General features: G+C 34.1%; 1 protein-coding gene across 2 annotated transcripts in view; it reads left to right on the forward strand.

Moving 5' to 3' along the window:
• Positions 1-14712, forward strand: part of NAV3 (neuron navigator 3) — a 392378-nt gene that overhangs the window by 325679 nt on the left and 51987 nt on the right. For both annotated transcript variants that reach the window (XM_010359591.2, XM_010359593.2), the window contains exon 23: positions 9824-9907. In XM_010359591.2, coding sequence (XP_010357893.1) covers positions 9824-9907 — 84 coding nt within the window. The remainder of the gene's footprint in view (positions 1-9823; positions 9908-14712) is intronic.

Consider the following 14712-nt stretch of genomic DNA (forward strand, 5'->3'; position numbering starts at 1 on the left):
ATTTACTGAATATCTTCCGCTGTGTCAGGGAGCACTCAGAGTAGATGCAGAATGATAAAGGAGAAATGTGGCACTGTTCCCAGTCCTGAGGAGCAATGGTGTTAGGAACAGCAGTGAGGGGTAAGGAAACACCTGCTATTTTGCCATATGTCTTGCCTCTCTCACTCAACAGTCCTTTGCTTAGTTCTGCTGCATAGCTTTGGGCCTGCTCTGTGCCTCCCCTCCCCTCCCTCTGCTCCTCTACTGAGTTTTTCTGTCTCCTAGACAAAGCGTGATATGTCAAAAGTGAGCAGGTACAGACCCACAGTATAAGACTTGAATAAGAGGCATTTTAATTTTTTTTTGAAGTTATCATTGTGCAATATAAATTCTAAGTATATGTATCATTTCATTCACAATGTATTCATTTTAGCACTGTATTTGAATTGATTTTATGTTTCGAAATTTGGGAGAATTAAATTAATTTTGGATTTATTCTATTTATTTTTTATAGATGTTGTTAGGAGATTCCTGAAAATAATAGCAAGTTTTAGAAAATTGTTATTTTCTCATATTGCTTAAACAATTATCTAAAACTTGCATAATTTCTCAAAAATTAAATAATAATTTAACCTTATTGTGTTTTTTAAATAGATAGTCCAGAGGCAACTGTAAATTCTGTAATATAAAATGTATAGAAGTATGAAATATTGTTGTCTAGGTTCCTGAGTTTGTACCTAGAGGAAGTAGAACAATGTAAATGTCAGAACCTCCTGGGTTGTGTTTATCTGCAGTGAGGAAGGCTCAATGGCAGACCTTATTTATTAGATTGTCAAGATACTTGCAGATGCCTTGAATGATTACTCAGGGTTTCATTTTACTTTTAATGTTTCTTGGTTGATCTCATCATATAATTCAGATATTGGAATAATAAATGGCTGTCAGACATAATGGAAGATGGGCTGATACTTTCCATTTAAAATGTAATGATGCTTATTGTATTCAAAAGAAAAAACTAAAATGGTGTTTCACATTTTTTTGTTTTTTTGTTTTGCTCTGAGAATCTCATTCTTACTCATTATTGGTTTCTTGTGTATCATTTCAACATTTTCCTATTACATGATCATGTGTATGTATAGTTAATACACAAGTGCAAAAGCTTCCTTACACACACACACACACACACACACACACACACACACACACACAGGGAACCAAATTCTAACATAGGGGAATAATCTTGGGGGTCAACTCTGTGCTGCTGTTTGAAAATGGAGCAATAATTTGAGAAAGGTTCCAGCAGTTGGCTACCCACTTGCTCTAATTATGCGTGTCACACTATTTTCACTGATGTGTTTTCATGACTTTAGGACATGAATTCTCAGCTGGGTGTTAATATGACCAACAAAGGGCGAAAACTGGTTCTTGTGTGTGTGTGTGTGTGTGTGTGTGTGTGTTTTAAGTACTCTTTTTAGGTGAAAAGCACAGATATACAGATAATACATAACTGAACATCCACAATGTCTGTGGCTTTAAAATATCATGAGGAAAGAGTACAATTAGGAAAAAAAGAAATCTATAATTTTTCCCTAGGGGAACAATAATTAAAAAAAAAAAAAATTAAGGAACACAGACTTAGAAGCAGCAGTGCCAAATAGATAATTCATGGTAGTCTTTGTGTTAATTTAAAAAGTGTTAGTCTTGGAGACAAATGCCCAAATTGCTTTAGGTTCCACTCAGCTGCATGTATTATCATTAGTATTAGTTTTTGCACACAGATGGGAGACTGGTATATATCCTATTTTATGTTCTTTTAAACAATTTATAATTTAATTTGGAAAACTTCTCAAATCACATCAGATCCACACAAAAACCTGTACATAGCAGCTTTGTTTTTTAATAGCCAAAAAAGGAAACAATAAAAAATATCCCTTAATAGGCCAGTTAATAAATAATTTCTGTTACATCTATATCATGTACTACTACTCAGCAATACAAAGAAGACTACTGATACATGCATCGACTTGGATGGATCCCAAGGGCATTATGAGGATTGAAAAAAGACAGTTATAGAAGGTCAAATTTTGTATAATTCCATTTATATAACATTCCAGAAATGGCAAAATTAAAGAAACAAAGAACAGATTAGTGATTGCTAAGGGTTAAGGATGGAGGAGAAAGAGAGGTAGTGTGACTTTAGTAAGGGGGAGATCTTTAGTTTTGTATTTTGAATGAGATGGCCATTACATGAATCAATGTATGTGAATCTATTAATGTAAATCAATATTTAATTCCTGGCTTTGATATATAATATAATTTTATAAGATATATAATCATTGGGAGAGACTGGATGAAGGATACAAGGGACTTCTCTGTACTGTCTTTGCAACTTCTTGTGTGTATAATTATAAAATATATAATGTATTAAAATGTACAAAATAATATTTTTAAATATCAGATATTGATCTTTACTCGGTATATGAAGTGTTCTATCATAACGTAACATGCTTTTCCTTTATTTGGGGTATTTTAGTTTCAAACTAAAATATAAATCACCTAAAGATCTACCACAGTTCTTTTGAAAATATATCTTGTTTTTAATTTCCCAGGAGTTTCAACCTTAATCCACTCTTTAGTGTTTCTTTATTTGGTAGTGATAGGGACTGTCAAAGCTTCTTACCATCAAATACATTTGCTGACTAAAAATAGGAAAATGTTTTACATTGTAAAAATGTACAAATTGAGTGAGAGTCAAAAGGTACAGGTAATGAAGATATGCATTATCATCTACTTTTAAAAAAAGTTTATTAAAATTCTCTTTAGACTAAATAATGCAGTATCTAGGAATTTACATAAATGGATATGTATATAAATGATTATTAAACAATTTTAGTGTAAGTTATATTTTAAACATTTTAATATTGTTAGAACTATAAGGGGTAAAATTTTGTATATATCTGGCCATTTGTATTCTTAAGGAAATAATATTTTTTACACATTCAGAAATTTGAATTACTCACAAGTCACCTATTAACTACAAGTCATTTTGAACTCATTCATTTTCTTTATGTTTGGTTTATAATGTCATTTTAGATTTCATACATCATAATGAGCCATCAAATAATTTAGTTAATACTTGATTTTTCCTCCGTTGTAAAAAGTGCTGTGTTTAAATTTCATTGAGTGTTTCCTTTCATCTGAGTTAATGTCTGTTAATGTATGTAATATACACATATATTTTTAACATGCATGTACTTAAATTGGTTATAGGGACTTGATAAAATTACTTATTTATAGAATATTTTAAATATAATCAAGGATTTTTTAAATGTACATTTCCTATTTGAAAGTAAATGTAAGTCTTTGTTTACCAGTTTGTTCACAGTACAAGTAAACTTTCTACCTTTTGGTTAAATGTGAGTGCAGCCTCCATGATGAGAAATTGTTATATTAGAAATCTAATAGCTATAATTTATAGGGATGAATTTCAATGAGTTTGGTTCTAAGAAATAATGAGTTGTTTTTAACAACAATTTTAAGTATCAGATATTCATCTTTACTCAGTATAAAAAATGTTCTATCATAGCTTACGTGCTTTTCCTTTATTTTGTTTTTTTTATATATATTAATTAGTATATCACATATTTGAACTTGGCATAATTACATTTATATGGACTCCAAACAATAATCTGTATTTTAATTTTTAAATTTGAAATGCATCCGTGTCTCTGTTAAAATGCATTTCTTTCCCTTTGTCCAAAAGGGGTGTGGTAAGTCAAAAGAGTGTCTAGTTAGCTTATCTCTCATTTGACTGGCAGAGTAAAGCCCCTGTTCATTAGAATATATATTAAGCCTTCCTTCCCTTTTGTAAAGTTGTCCTGAACAGAGCTTCGTAAAACCACAGGTAAAGTGTTAAGCTGATTCTACTAGCATGTCCTTAGAAAGGAGAGTGGGTATATTGGCAGGTGCTATTGTCTGGTCTTTCTGATCAATAACTCACCAACAAACAAAAAGAAAACAGGAGCCATACAAGGAAAGGCAACTAAAGATGCTTGGTCATAGCATACAATAAACCAGGTACCCTCTGGCCTCTTGCCCACACCTTCAGGCAGCTGGGTCAGGCGGGATGCTTTTGTTTGTCTTTTAATGTATTTTCTTTACAAATCTCAGCCATTACATAATTTGGAAATGGACACCAAGGCTAGTTATTGCTAACATTTTTAAAGACGTTACGGAATGAATGTGTAAGAAAACAAAAGGTACTTTTTTGCCTTTCAGCAGATAAGTCTTTCAACCAAAAATCTCTTGGGTATTTTGAGATTGTGTTCTACTTCTTTGCTTATTTAATATTTTCATATAGTTTGCTAGTTACTCTTGCTTTTTTGCATCTCTTCTAAGAGAAAACTATTTTTTACATATTATTAATGACAAACATTTCAGCCTTTGGACAATTTTTTATAGTGTAAAAGAAATGTGAAACTTCATGTTGCAGAATCATTCTTGGCTCAATTAACTACTAATTTTAAAATATAAAGTCTCATATATATATCAAGTTTATTATGGGTAAATATATATTACATATATGTTTTATATGTATACATAATATACTATATATTTTCCCATATAAATAAAATGCTCTAGGCATATATATGTGTGTACATATATATGTCCCTTCATAATATACATATATAAAATACTATATAATATATATACGCTAGGAATACATATATGCCTATATATGTACCTATATATTTATGTATTACTATATAATCTATAGCATATATATTACTATATAATATATGTAAATATATGCCTAGAGTGTTTTTAGTTTGTCAGTGGGCTGTCTCTGAATTCTATATGAAGAAATAAAATGTAGACATTATGTATAATGATATTTCATCTTATTGTTTAGCATCATAGTAATTATCTTTACATATCTATTCAGATTATTTTTGCACCAACCTAATACATTGTATGATTCCAAAACCAAAGACAATATAGATTGAAATGATATTCCATCTTGTCTACCTTTATAGACTTCACCTAACACAAGTCAGGGGAGATTGATCATCATATTAATACAATTTTACTCTGACCTAAAAATTATGCAACTGCTACAGGAAAAATCAGAACCAAGTAAAACTGTCATTAACAACCCCCCTGAAAATCCGTATTTTTTAAAAGTCATTTTATAAAGTCTCTCAGACAAGATGTGTTACCCTATAAGTTTAATCAGTTTTGGATCTCAGCTCACTGCAAGCTCCGCCTCCCGGGTTCACGCCATTCTCCTGCCTCAGCCTCCGGAGTAGCTGGGACTACAGGCGCCCGCCACCTCGCCCGGCTAGTTTTTTGTATTTTTTAGTAGAGACAGGGTTTCACCATGTTAGCCAGGATGGTCTCGATCTCCTGACCTCGTGATCCACCCATCTCGGCCTCCCAAAGTGCTGGGATTACAGGCTTGAGCCCCCGCGCCCGGCTTACTTTCCATTTTCTCTTCATTAAGGTGATAAAGATCATCATTAGTAGAACAATTTTCCCTTATTTGCCTCCTTTTCCATTTACCCTATTTAGTGAGAAATTTAGCCTCTCATAACTTCTAAAGTAACAATGTTAATCTGATAAACTAAACCATGGTGACATAAGTTTAAGACAATATTTTTTTTCTTCAACTTTTAAGTTCTGGCGTACATGGGCAGGATGTGCAGGTTTGTTACATGGGTCAATATATGCTATAGTGGTTTGCTGCACAGATCAACTCATCACCTAGATATTAAGCCCACCATCCATTAGCTGTTCTTCCTGATGCTCTCCCTCCCCTAACTCCCACTGACAGGCCTTAGTGTGTGTTATTCCCCACCATGTGCCCATGTGTTCTCATTGTTTGACTCTCACTTATAAGTGAGAACAAGTGGTGTTTGGTTTTCTCTTCCTGTGTTAGTTTGCTGAGGATAATGGCTTCCAGGTCCATCCATGTCCCTCCAAAGGACATGACCTCATTCCTTTTTAAGGCTGCATAGTATTCCATGGTGTATATGTACCACATTTTCTTTACCCAGTTTATCGTTGATGGGCATTTGGGTTGATTTCATGCCTTTGCTATTGTGAATAGTGCTGCAGTGAACATAATACATGCAGGTATCTTTATAATAGAATTATTTATATTCCTTTGGGTATATACCCAGTAATGGGATTGCTGGGTCCATTTCTGCCTCCAGAGCTTTGAGGAATCACCACACTGTCTTCCACATTGGTTGAACTAATTTACACTCCCACCAACAGTGTAAAAGCGTTCCTTTTTCTCTGAAACCTCTGCAGCACCTGTTATTTCTTGACTTTAATAATCACCATTCTGACTGCTGTGAGATGGTATCTCATTGTAGTTTTGATGTTACGCTTTTTTTGTATGTTTGTTGGCTGCATGACTGTCTTTTTTTAAGTGTCTATTCATGTCTTTGCCCACTTTTTCACGGGGTAGTTTGTTTTTTACTTGTGAATTTGTTTAAGTTCCTTGTAGACTCTGGATATTATGCCTTTGTTAAATGGGTAGATTCCACAAATGTTCTCCCATTCTGCAGATTGTCTGTTCTCTCTGATGATAGTTTCTTTTGCTGTGCAAAATGTCTTTAGTTTAATTAGATCCTATTTGTCAATTTTTGCTGTTGTCACAATTGCTTTTGGAGTTTTTATCATAAAATCTTTGCCCTTACCTATATCTTGAATAATATTGCCTAGATTTTGTTCTAGGGTTTTTATAGTTTTTGGATTTTACATGTAAGTCTTTAATCCATCTTGAGTTCATTTTTGTGTAAGGTATAAGGAAGTGGTCCAGTTTCAATTTTCTGTATATGGCTAGTCAGTTGTACCAGCACCATTTGTTAATTGTTTTTTCAGGTTCCCGCATTGCTTGTTTTTGTCAGATTTGTCACGATCAGATGGTTGTAGGTGTTTTTCACTAATATAATCATAACATACTTTTCATTGAAAACAACACGACTCAAAATGTTCTTAGTAACTAGTTATAAGTGTTTTGTGCATACTTACAAACTGTCGTTCTAATCATAAATATTTTGTGGTTGCTTATAGCTACAAAATGTAAGTAATATAGTTTATACAGCATATTCTTTATAATCCCGATTTCTTTGTCATATTTTAATTAATATGAAACTGATAAAGTATGCACAAAGGGTAAAAGAGAGTAATTTTCTTCAAGTTTACACATTTAAGGACTCATAGTACAATGATTAAACATTAAGTTTCTCTACTATAGGAGAATTAAAACTGAAATATTGAGTAAAATCTTACATTTCATTTAGTAAGTGCTAATAAAGTGTTTCTGTCATAATTTTCCTTATTTTAAAAGAAAAGACACAATTGTAGTTTTAGGTTTTAGTAAACAATTTTATGGACATAGTGGGATTATTTCTAACAGGTTAAACTGAAATGACCATCATGGGCATATATATTATAAATTCACATATTAATGCTATATGATAAAAACTAACTTATGCTAAGTACCACATGGATGAATCTCAAAACCCACGTAAAGCAAAAGAAAACCACAAAAGAATCTTGCCATTTGATTACACTTGGGTAGTTTTTAAAATAGGCATATCATAGTGTTTAAAAATGCAAGCTTGGGTAGTAAAAACTATAAAGAAAAGCAAGAAAATAATTACCACCGAACTTATGTAGAGGTTATCTTTGGGGAAGGAAGATGAATAATGATAAGACAGGGGCAGAGAAGGGCTTTTTGGTTCTTGAAATGTCCTATTTCTTGACTTGGCTGGTGAATGCATGAATGTTCACTATGTGATGAGTCAGTGGCTGTTTTCATTTTGTTCACTTTTATATATGTGTGGATTTTTCCACAGTTGAAAAGGTAAAGTTCAGGTGTGGTGGCTCACACCTGTAATCCCAGCCAGCACTTTGCAGAGCCAAAGTGGGAAGAATCACTTGAGGAGAGGAGTTGGAGAGTAGCCCAGGCAACAGAGTGAGGCACTATCTCTACAGAAAATGAAAAAAGAAAAAAAAGTAACTGGGCATGTTAGTACATGCCTATAATTCTTGTTACTTGGGAGGCTGAGGCAAGAGGATCACTTTAGCCCAGGAGTTTAAGCCCGCAGTGAGCTAGGGTTGTGGCACTGCGCTTCAGCCTGGGTGGCAGCAAGACACTGAGTAAAAGAATAAAATAAATAATTAAAAGTTAAAATATAGGAAAAAATGAGCATAGCCGTATGCTAATTTTTCAGTTACTAGGTCCGATATCATCATATTCCTTTTTTGTCATTGAAAATTTCTAAAACTATAAGATACTGTTTTTTTAGTGGCATTTTTCCAATTAAATCTGCTAACAAACTTTGGTGTATAATTCTCAAGGGTAAGGGTGTGTGGAGAGAGAGAGAGTGTGTGTGCGCATGTGTGTGAGAGAGAGAGAGAGAGAAGCTGGGGAGGAGAAAAAGAAGGGAAGGGGGAATGAGTGGAAAAAGATAATAAAGAGTTGTTCCGATAGATTAAACTTTAGTAGATGTGTTCCCTACTAATTGTTTTTCTCCATATTGCAGTGTCAGGTAAAGAAAGGCATCCCAGGATGAATTCAGAGCTGGGAACATGCACCTTTGTATCATAATGCTGATGGAAGGAACATGTGCATTCTAACTGTTATCAATAATGGAATATATTTCCATTGTTAAGTAATGAGCCTGAGCCTTAATTCTTTGGATTTTTGTGATCCATTTGATAGTAGGAGCCTCAGCATTTCAACTCTGCTATAAGTACATGGAGATATATTTTATTTAAGTCATCTTATTCATGTCTTTCAAAAAGAAATTAATTTTTGGCCAAGGATTTCCAAACTTTGCCCCATATATAGGTATAGTTTATTATAGACTTAGGTTGCAAAATATTAAATCCTTATATCCTTTAGGGACACAATACGATTTTATCAGTTTGAGATAATGTACCTGTAGTTCTACCTCAAGCCATGGTGAGAGATTGAAGTGCCCCTTCATTTTAATATTTTGGGTTCAAGTTGTTACATAAGGGCATGCAAATGGAAGCTGGCCTATTTTTGAGCTTTAATAAGATTGTCAAATACTTCTTAATCATAAGAGTTATAGTTATGTACTACAATATGTATAATTCTCTGAAATTTAAAATAAAACCCAAAGGCCACAAAAGCTTACTGTGAAATAAAATATGATGGAATATTATTTCTAACTGACTTATCTATATTTCGTTCATTGAAGGGAATATGAAGTAGAAAAGCCCTTTTATTGAAAAGAGTTTGGAAAGTAAAGACAACTCTTTTTGATTCAATTCTTTGTAAGTGGAAAAGAGTAAAGATAAGGTTCTAGCTGTCAGTAGATGTCTGACACTTGAAGGAGCATATCATTACAATAGAGCAGCTAACGTTATCTGCAAAGGTCATCATGAAAGTATAAAAATAAGGGACATTTGTCCATTGACCATTTCAGTGACCTCTTTTTGGGCTTTAAGTCTAAAAAACTTGGCAGATCAGAACTTTATATTTGGCATTTTAAGTGTCAAATCTCTACATGATGTACAAGTCAGAAGGAGTTATTACTTGCAAAATACTATCTTCTTTCAGAAGTTAAACTCACATTAAATGTCAGAAGACTGAAACACTGATTTTAGGAAGACAAAGTTTAGAAAAGATGAATGAAAATGTGTGTTAAAGAAGAGTCACCAGTCAGAGCTAACTATGATAGTCATAGTATTTAAAGAGTTGGAACACATGAAATTAAGCATTTTGTAAAATGAAAGCTTTTCTTCAATCCACAAAGATTCTGGCATTTAAACTATGTTTCTTCCATTCTGTTCACAGGCACACCTTGTAGCAGCTTTTGAAAAGAGCTTAGGGAATATGACTGGCCGATTGCAAAGTCTAACCATGACAGCGGAACAAAAGGTATGTTCAGAAATTGCCACTGGAGATTGAAAGAAGACAGCAAATTGCATAGGATTCTTAAATAATACCTGAAGCTCCTTAAAAATAATACTCCAGGCTGGGTGCAGAGGCTCATGCCTGTAATCCCAGCACTTTGGGAGACCAAGGTAGGTGGATCACTTAAGGTCAGGAGTTCAAGACCAGCCTGGCCAATATGGCAAAATCCCATCTCTACTAAAATATATATATATATATAAAAAATTAGCTGGACATGGTGGCAGTTGCCTGTAATCCCAGCTACTTAGGGGGCTGAGGCAGGAGAATCACTTGAACCCAGGAGGCGGAGGTTGCAGTGAGCCAAGATCATACCACTGCACTCCAGCCTGGGAGACAAAAAAAAAAGAAAAAAGAATAATGAAATGATATTCAATTCTATACTACATTACAACAATGATAATACCTTTCTTTTCAGATTTTAATTTAATGATTTCATCAGTTTATTCCACATTGAAACACACAAAGGCACACAAAATTCTTTCTGGGCAGTCTTCTGGATGGAACTAGTGAAAGAATACTGAGTGTTAAGAGAAACAGTCACATAAGAGAATATTCTGGGAGCAAATTGATAAGAACTTTCACAAGTACTGGTCACTAAATCCAGCTATAGGGCACAGCTGTAGGCTAAGACACACAGGAAGGATGCCTGGGACAGATGTTAGGACTCTGCCAAGTAAGGGACTTCAGGTTACAGCAGCTGTGAAACAAAGGCCAATCCTGTGTAATTTTGAAATAACAAGAACTAGTTGCCATCTAGGGATGTTGCCTGTGAAGAAAAGTCATTTGTTATATCAAAATGTTTAAAATGAACCTAAAGGATTTTATGGTATGAAAGAAGGAATACCAAAAAGAAAGGAATGGAGGATTTAGTTCAAAAGACAAATGTACTAAAAAGGTCCATACTGCGTAGAAAGCCTGGTTACCTTTGCTGTGATGACCAGTTAACTTACTTCTCTGCTGTTAGTTCAGTGGCCTTAACTTCCTTGGATGGGTATCAGAGATAGGTGAAGCCTCTGGAATTGTATGGAGTGTGTGTGTGTGTGTATAAAAACTGTACATGTGCATAAATGATCAGGTGTCCAGAGCTTTCATCTAATTCTCTAAGAGACCCATTATATAGAAAGCTTTGGGTATTTTCAGGAATGTGTTTATCCATAGGAATGGCTTCAGTTTTGTCTTTAGATTCTGTAAGGTATGTAATTAGCTTTATAAAACTAGTATATATTATCAAATTTTGTCAGTTTACAGAAGTTTATTTTTTTAAACACAGAATGAACAGTTCAATGAAATCAAAGGAGAAAATCGAATATTCTTATAATTGCCTGGTGTGACTAGCACATTGTATTCTCTCTCATATTCTCCATATACCCTGCCCGTGAGAGAGAATATTATCCATTCCTGGAAACCCTGTTCTAGCAGAGCTAACAAACTCCTTTTGAGGCATACATTTTCCTTCCTTCCTTCCTTCCTTCCCTTCCCTTCCTTCCTTCCTTCCTTCCTTCCTTCCTTCCTTCCTTCCTTCCTTCCTTCCTTCCTTCCTTCCTTCCTTTCTTCCTTCCTTCCTTTCCTTTTTTTCTTCCTTTTTCCTTTTCTTTTTCCTGCATCTTTTCCACCCTTCCTTTCTCCTCCCTTCTACCCTACCTTCCTTCTTTTCTCTCTCTGTCTCTCTCTCTCTCCCTCTCTTTCTTTTTTCTTTTTCTTTTTTTTGCTACAGCTTGCCACTTCACTATGTAATATAAGAACCCAGCAAATAGAATTACAAGGCTTTTTAGAGCAGCTGATGAGAAAGAATCAAAACACTGGGCCTCAGTATTCTTGAATGAGAACCCTGGCTATGTCTGTTAAAAGCTGGGTAATCTAGAGCAAGTTTATCTAACCTTTCTTGAACCTCAAAATCACCTTTTTATAAGTGGGGATGATAATAACTACCTTATAGGATCACTATGAGAAGTAAGTCAGATACTGTTATGTCACATGCTAGGGGCTATCAAAAAATATTACCTTCCTTTACATTTATCTTTTTCCCTTGAAAATTATAAGATAACACCAAATTCCTCAATGGGCATATACCAAACATATGGCTGGAAGCGAGTGTTAGAATTTAAGTCTCAATATCTTCAAGAAGTCAAAATTAATAGAATTTTTGTCCTCCAACAGATATTTTCTTGAACTCTATTATATCTGTAAGTGAATTTTCTCATAGAAACTGTAAAAAAAAATGCAGAGGTATGTTAACTTATGATGCCTATGATTAATGCCCGAATATTTAAAAATAATTTCTATGACATAAGAAATAACGTGTCTACATTATCCTTAAAATCACATTGCCAAAATTATAAAATTTTCTCAGAAGATATCAGAATGTCTCATTGGCCTTATCACTTTTTTAACTGAAAATAAAATAACTTCTTTTTGAATTGCAAACTATATACACACAACAGTCTTGGTTAACTGTTTATTAATTTGAGGTTATAACTTGCCTATTCTCAAAGTGATATTTAAAAGCCTATAAAATTATTTGTAATATGAAATTGTATAATTCAAGGACAGAATCTAATTAAAACCAGTAGAGTAATGTATATAACAATATACCTCAGCCTTGATAATTGCTACTGCAAGGAACTGAACTGAATTGAATTTCAAGGAAGCTAAGGTACAAAGGGAGATTGCTAGGTATGTTTTATTCTCATTTTCTGGCCAGAAGAACATAATTTAGACTGAAGAGACAAACTCTTTGGCACTAAATTCAAGGACAAATTTATTGCCAAGGTTTTTAAATTGGGGTCATGGAATAACAAAAGACGAAATCACTGTTCAAATAGACATTTCTCTAAAAGCTAAGGGCATAACATTTAATCATATTTCACTAAAGGCATTTCTTCAGGGAGCTGAGATAAAAGGGTATATTGCTCTCTGGTGATTCAGTAATCCTGAGAAAAGACTTGTGAAGCATAGAGCAGAGATTCTTAAACTCCCTTCCCCAAGTTATAAGGTTCATTTTTCTATTTAGTCATTCATCAAGTTTATATTGAATTTGTGCTCTTCTAACGACAAAACAGTACAGACAATATAGATATAGAATGATAGATATAGGTCTATATCTATAAACATAGATATCTACTAGAACTCTAAAAGCATATTATACATATATATAATATTCCTCATTGAGTTTGTATTTCTCATACATATCTCATATATATGTCTCTCTTTATCATTGAAGTTATATTTTAGGAGGGCGACAGATGATAATAAAAATATAATTAAAACAGGCCGGGTGTGGTGACTCATGCGTGTAATCCCAGCACTTTGAGAGGCTGAGGCAGGCAGATTCCCTGAGATCAGGAGTACAAGACCAGCCTGGCCAACATAGTGAAACTCTATCTCTACTATAAACAAAAATTAGCTGGGCGTGGTGGTGGGCACCTGTAGTTCCAGCTATTCAGGAGGTTGAGGCAGGAGAATCACTTGAACCTGGGAGGTGGAGGTTGCAGTGAGCCGAAATTATGCCATCGCACTCCAGCCTGGGCGACAGAGCAAGACTCTGTCTCAAATTTTAAAAATATATGTATAACCTATAACTAAAACATATAGAATTTCAGGTAATGATAAGCACTACCGAAAAAAGTAAAGCTGAGAATGAGGATACTGAGAAACTGGGTTGGAAGCTAAAACATGAAGTAACAAAGGCCAAAGTGGTTACATGTTCTTGATTACATACTTTAAAAATGGATAAACTAAATTAAGACTCAGATTCTAGTATTTGGGCTTCACAGTGTGATTTTCAGCAATCACATGGCGTTAATAGCCTGAAGCTACATCAAAATTTTTGTTTGATTTATAGACCAAAATAACTTTCTTGAATAAAGAGGGATTCACTCCTAACACTTTTCCTATTTCCTGATGCCAAATAACACTGAATCTCTTGCCAAATTTGTGTACCAGAACACTGGTTTTATACACTTATAGCCTGGTAAGAAAGAAAAGACATGTATGAATAACTCAGAAGGCAGAAAATTATCATGCTATTAGACTCAGTACAATGTCATGTGCATTCTGAAAGGAAACATCTGCAGAGGCAGGAGAATCGCTTGAAACCCGGAGGTGGAGGTTGCACTGAGCCGAGATCATGACACTGTACTCCAGCCTGGGTGACAGAGAGAGACTCCGTCTCAAAAAAATCAAAATTACAAAAAAAGAAAAAAAATAGTGATCAATCTGGCAGCATTTTCTGAAAGTTAAACAGTATTCACAATAGCTGCTAAAAGAAGACATGCTGTATAATAGTAAGTCTGTAAGTAGGTAAAAAATCAAGAGAATTGTTAATATGCTTGCTGAGAGTGAAATTATCTCTAGACATTACCCTGTACCTAACCCAGGGCTTGTAGACTATGATATTGACATAGTTTGATCAAGAATTTTATCCTGATTTCAGATCCTTGTCTCTTCACCAGCACTTCTTCACCAGGAATATATATGAAAAAAATTAAACCTGATGCCCTGAGGCATCCACTATATGTGCTGAAATAACTTCTTTTCTCACCATCTAGAATGGTACTAGCTATGTACCACCCTTGTCAGAATCAAGGATATTGCTACTAAATCATTGTGCAGGGCTTAATTTTCTTACAGAATGCCAGTTGAGAAAGGCTCAACCTCTAGGAATCCAGCAAACTATATTTTTATAAGTAACATTCTTATAGAACTACTTCTAAATCCTTGTGCTCAAATTTACTAAAGCTATATTCTCAGCTCAATATTTCAGAATTTAA

The sequence above is a fragment of the Rhinopithecus roxellana genome, chromosome 10, assembly GCF_007565055.1.
Source record: "Rhinopithecus roxellana isolate Shanxi Qingling chromosome 10, ASM756505v1, whole genome shotgun sequence".
NCBI classification, from domain to species: Eukaryota; Metazoa; Chordata; class Mammalia; order Primates; family Cercopithecidae; genus Rhinopithecus; species Rhinopithecus roxellana.